General features: G+C 22.7%; 3 protein-coding genes across 3 annotated transcripts, besides 13 other annotated features; 2 read left to right on the forward strand and 1 right to left on the reverse strand.

Annotated features, from left to right (window-relative positions):
- Nucleotides 1-94: a microsatellite.
- Nucleotide 95: 1 nt separating this feature from the next.
- Nucleotides 96-272: a microsatellite.
- A 12-nt stretch (nucleotides 273-284) lies between these two features.
- Nucleotides 285-426: a sequence feature (AT_rich).
- Nucleotides 427-594: a microsatellite.
- Nucleotides 595-657: 63 nt separating this feature from the next.
- Nucleotides 658-837: a microsatellite.
- Nucleotides 838-850: 13 nt separating this feature from the next.
- Nucleotides 851-911: a sequence feature (AT_rich).
- A 37-nt stretch (nucleotides 912-948) lies between these two features.
- Nucleotides 949-1,838: a repeat region.
- Nucleotides 1,769-1,847: a repeat region.
- An 11-nt stretch (nucleotides 1,848-1,858) lies between these two features.
- Nucleotides 1,859-1,880: a sequence feature (AT_rich).
- A 19-nt stretch (nucleotides 1,881-1,899) lies between these two features.
- Nucleotides 1,900-2,275: a repeat region.
- Nucleotides 2,276-2,391: 116 nt separating this feature from the next.
- Nucleotides 2,392-2,432: a sequence feature (AT_rich).
- A 38-nt stretch (nucleotides 2,433-2,470) lies between these two features.
- Nucleotides 2,471-2,799, forward strand: EDI_133850 (uncharacterized protein; the record flags this gene model as incomplete). Its single annotated transcript, XM_001738608.1, has 2 exons — nucleotides 2,471-2,577; nucleotides 2,643-2,799. 2 exons carry the CDS (start codon nucleotides 2,471-2,473, stop codon nucleotides 2,797-2,799), a joined length of 264 nt encoding a protein of 87 aa, XP_001738660.1.
- A 63-nt stretch (nucleotides 2,800-2,862) lies between these two features.
- Nucleotides 2,863-2,912: a sequence feature (AT_rich).
- A 247-nt stretch (nucleotides 2,913-3,159) lies between these two features.
- Nucleotides 3,160-3,268: a sequence feature (AT_rich).
- EDI_133860 (uncharacterized protein) lies at nucleotides 3,267-3,719 on the forward strand (the record flags this gene model as incomplete). The annotated part of the gene is made up of 1 exon (XM_001738609.1): nucleotides 3,267-3,719. One exon carries the CDS (start codon nucleotides 3,267-3,269, stop codon nucleotides 3,717-3,719), a length of 453 nt encoding a protein of 150 aa, XP_001738661.1.
- Nucleotides 3,720-3,756: 37 nt separating this feature from the next.
- Nucleotides 3,757-5,271, reverse strand: EDI_133870 (RAB GDP/GTP exchange factor, putative; the record flags this gene model as incomplete). The annotated part of the gene is made up of 1 exon (XM_001738610.1): nucleotides 3,757-5,271. The coding sequence occupies one exon, from the start codon at nucleotides 5,269-5,271 to the stop codon at nucleotides 3,757-3,759; it is 1,515 nt and encodes a 504-aa protein (XP_001738662.1).
- Between the last annotated feature and the right edge of the window lie 29 nt (nucleotides 5,272-5,300).

Genomic DNA, 5,300 nt, shown 5'->3' on the forward strand with positions numbered 1-5,300 from the left:
AATAAGAATAATCAAAAATATAATAATAATAAAAATTAAAATTAAATCAAATCAAAATAATCAAAACAAGAAAACAAGAAATGAAAATATGAATCAAATGAAAATAATTAAAATAAAAAATAAGAAATAAAGAAATAATAAGAATAAAGAAGAATAATAAGAAAGAAAAGAAATATAAATAATATTAATAATAAATTAAATTAAAATAATAAATGAAAAATATAATAATAATAATAAATAATAAAAATATGAAAGAATAAAGATAATAATAATATAAAATGATGATATTAAAGAAATTATTAAAATATAAAATAAAGATAAAAGAAATCAATGAAATATAGAATAAATTCATTTTAATCTAAATCATTTAAATAATTAAATAATAAAATTATTTTATAATATTGAAATATTTCATAAATAAAATAAAAATGAACAAATAAAAGAATAGAGAAAAATAAATAAAAGAATGATAAATAATAAAATAAAATAATCAATATATTAAAAAGAAAAAGAAAAAATTATATATATAAATAAAAATTATAAAAATAAAAATGAATAAAATAAATTGCATAAATAAAATAAAGTTAAATAAATTGCATCAATAAATTAAACAGTTTTTATTTCATATTTCTAATTTCTGTAATAAAAAATGTATCATTTATTTCATCATTATTTTCATCATTTATTATCTCATTTTGAATTATTCCTTTTTATCTTCTTTCATTTTATATTTTCTACTTTCTAATTTTATTCTTTTCATCTTCTTCTACTTCCTAATTTCACTTTTTTCTTTTATATCATTCTTTCTCTTCCTTTTTCTCTTATTTCCTTTTTTTTCCTAGCCGAAATGAAATATTCATTTATATAACTTATTATTAATAAAAGATAAAAGATATATACTATAATAAATACAACTTGCTATAAAATATATTTTATGGTTATAATTTGAAAATTAAACAAATTATTATAAATAAATACATCAAAAAATGGAAATCAAACAAGTGGGCATTTTAGAAGATGGTTCGAGTCAAAAGGGGTAGATAAAACTACTACAATCAATGCACTAAAGTCAATCAATATTAAAAAGAATGTATTTCTTTAATTAACTAAAATGCAAGATGGAGCAATATTTAGTGGGTACAGGAAAGATAAAATATTAAAAAATGAAAGATTGAAGTACTGCCCACTTTGTAAAGACAAGATAGCCACAGTAGAACACATTCTACTATCTTGTATTGGTCATAAGAAATCACAAATGGAGAAACATGACCATATTGGCATTATCATATGGGGTTAATAAGAAAATACACAGGAAATAAACAATACAAGAAACCCCCATATGAAACAGTGTTCCAATACAATGACATCACTATGATATTGAACAAACAAATAATGCAAAAAAGTGATGGACTATATCATAAAAGACCAAATATATAACAAATAAAAAGAATAAAACTGGTCTAATAATTGATATGACTATTGTGGCAGATCATAATATTAATGGAGGCTATTTGAATAAAAGAAATATGTATAAAGAAATGAAGAATATGGTAATTAAAATAGAGAAATTAAGAAATCAAAATAATTCCAGTAGTAATTTCAATAAATTAATTAGTAAATGCGGAAAGTATTAAATTAATTAAACAATTAAAAATCGAAATTGACATCATTAAAGAAGTTAAAAAACTTGTAATTAAAAACATGATGGACGTCATGGAACACTGAATCTACCACAACCAAACATATGATGTTGAACTACATGACGAAGGCTCATTGAGAAAGTTAGTCTCCACTGAATAACAAATAATAAATACAATTCTATTAATACTTAATTAATTGATTATTATTAATTTGAAACATATATTTTAATTTTATTTAAACTAAAAAGAAACTAATTATGGTTTTCATCATGTTCAGAAATGAATGACTTAGTTTCTTTAGTGTCTTTATTTCTATTGAAATAATGTTTTTCAATCATTCTCAAATTGAATAGTCCGTCATTTAAGTTGTTATCTGATTTTTATTTTGAAGTAAATGAGTATTAAAACTCTTCATTATTTATAATGTTATTTTATATTGAACATATCAATAAAATTATGATTGTGCCTCATCTTTTTTATCATCAGTACCATTTAAATAATCACTTTTTCTTAATAACACCACCATATATTCAACTCAAAACTATCTTTAATAAATATATTTGCATGTTAATAAATAATAATACCTAATAATAAATAAATAACACTCCATAATGTCACTCATAATAAGTAATAATAATAATTCATAACCAAATAGTCTTGAGTAAATCGTTATCCAATCACAGGAAAGTCATGACCAGACGATAGCTGGTGTTTCAAAGCTTGGATTTATTAAGATTTTATGTGGTATATCTTTTAAACATATTTATATAAAAAAATAAGAAATTAAAAATACAAGAACTACAAAACCATTTATAATTTCTTTTTTAAAGATGACTTTAGACTTTGATATTTTCTTATCTGTATTAACATTTACTACACAAAAACATCCATTCCAATTAAGAAAAGGTGTACAACCTATGTTGAACACCCAATTAAAGTATGTAAAATATTAAAAGATGCAGGTATTATTGATAGTTGGTGCATTATTACATGATACTGTAGAAGACACAAACAACACATTGAAGAATTAGCAGAACATTTTGGTAAACAAATTACTCAATATGTATGTGAGGTAACAGATAATAAAAAACATGATAAGGTAACAGGAAAAAACTACAAATTGAGTATAGTAAAACAATTTCTTAAAGAGGTAACATGATTAAATATGCAGATAAAATACACATGGAACCAATCATTTCTACTGTGCCATGCCCATTGTTTGTTTTATTCTTTATTAATTAAAATAAACTTAAATAAATTTAAATTAATAAACAAGTAAACCATACGAAGTAGCCCAAAGGTGTATAGTTTGGGGGAAAAAAGTAAGTGAAGTATTCAGAGGTTTAAATAGTATATTGGACAAGATGAAATTTTAAAGGGGAATATAACAGATGATAATGGAAAAATTTATCCTGCTTTACCAGAAGGAAATCTAGACGAATTTTTACTTCATTATTACGATTTTTAATTCATAACCAATAATAATTTATATTTCTTACGTTAAAAAAAAGGAATTTTGAATTATAAACAATTTCTTTTATTTAATTGTTTTATAAAATAATAGAAAATTATTGTTTTATGGAAATAAAAATTAAAAACTCAAAATTGAAGAAAAAAATTATAAATATGAGTGATAGTATTCAATCATCAATTAAGAATTTAATGAATTCTTTTCAAATTCAAATAGAAAATGAATTAATTCAATTAAATGAAACATTAAAACATCCATTAATGGAATTAAAACAACAAGAATTAAAAATGGTGTTAAATGTTAATGATTCTATTGAGCAATTAATTAAAGAAATAACATTTTTATCTTCAAGTTGTTCAATGGGAATTCCAAAAAATCAAATTCAAATACAACCATTTCACTCAATTGGTTGTGAACAAGAAATTGATAAATTTATTCAAAATTGTCTTGAACAATTAACATTAATGAGAGTTATTAATCAAAATATTTATGATGCTTATAAAAAGATGCAAAATATTATTTCTAAACGAGAAACATGTGAGAAATTAATGCAATCATATATTAATCATACTCAATCAATGCAAAATTGGTTAATATCAAAGAATTAATATTGTTTGGTTTAATTAAAGTATTTTATTGTTTCAATTATAACTTAGAAATCTCTTCTTTCATTAATGTATTCTCTTTTATAACCATTTGATACTTTTTTAAAAGTTCTATTTTATCATATTCATTAAATGTTTCTGCATTTTTAAATCTTTCAAATAAAGCAATTCCATTTTCTCTTTTAATATCAAATAAGTTTCTTTGTTGTGAAATTTCTTTTTTCATTTTTGTTACAGCGTCATCATATATTTTTTGATCTATCGTTAGTTTATTTCCATTTATCTCTAATAAAAATGATATGGCACCATATAGATTAGTAATATAATAAGAATATTCTCCATTAATATCTCCTCGCTGTGAAAATGCAGAAAGATAAGATAATGTTGATGCAAGATGAGTTGTGTTTGCTCTAATTACTATGTAAATAAATGAAGGTAATAATATATCAGCAGTTACTGAATCACCAGGTGGTAATAATGAAAAAGTTAATGATTGAAGTACTTTAAATGCATTAGCTAATTGCATAAGTTTTTGTGATGGTGTTTTAAAATTATTCATTTTTCTTAATATTGCAATTATTTGTCTAATTCCTTTTTGACTAGAAGGTTCATCAAGGAAGTTAACATCTAAATGACTTGCATGAATGAATTGATGAATTTTAATTATTTGTTCAAGTTTTATATCATTAATGACTTCTTTACTTGTTTGAAATTTATCATAACAAGGAGGCCAAATATACTCAAATAACATTGAACTAAAGATATTCTCTAAAATTTTTCTTCCAAGTTCTGATTCATTTAAATTATTATTAAATCGTTCTTGAATAGGTTGAGGTAACTTCTTTTTTACTCCATCAACAACTCGTTGTAATAACCTTGCACGTTCTTCCATTGATTTACCTTTAACAAGGTCTGGAAATTGTGTTTTTGTAGCATTTATATACATCATTATTGTTTCATCTCTCATTGAATCTGCGATTAATTGAGTTATTTCGCTCTCTTCTTCTTTAACATTAGAATATAACCACATAACATTTTCTTCTTTAAATATTCTTTGTAGACGAATTTTTTCTTTTGCCTCAGCTTCTTTTCTTGATTTTACATCATTAGAAATTTGTTTAGGAAGTAGTTTATTTGAATTATACTTTCTAGTTACTTCATTAATATTTTCTATACTCATTTGATTAACGTCAATTTCTTGAATACACACAGGACAATACATAGGCAATTTCCATTCTTTTGATACATTTTCTGATAAATATCCCCATTCACATCCTTCAAACCTCATTGTTTGTGATATAAATAATACAGGAAAAAATCCTATAGAAGTCTCACATGAACATCCTTCAATTATTGATGCCCCACCATCAGCTATTTGAGTTATTTTTGGTTTCATTTTATCAAATAAAAATCTATCACTAATAAGTTCAGGATGAATAACCATAGGAAATGGTATTAATTGATCACTGTATGGAGATAATCCTTCAGACTCTATCTTTCCATATATTCCATTAATAGAAACAAAATCTTTTTTACCACCTTGTCTATAAATCATATGTGAAGCTAGAAACTCAACAGATAAAG

The sequence above is a fragment of the Entamoeba dispar genome, genomic scaffold (genome assembly GCF_000209125.1).
Source record: "Entamoeba dispar SAW760 scf_1105229461555 genomic scaffold, whole genome shotgun sequence".
Classification (NCBI taxonomy): Eukaryota; Evosea; order Mastigamoebida; family Endamoebidae; genus Entamoeba; species Entamoeba dispar.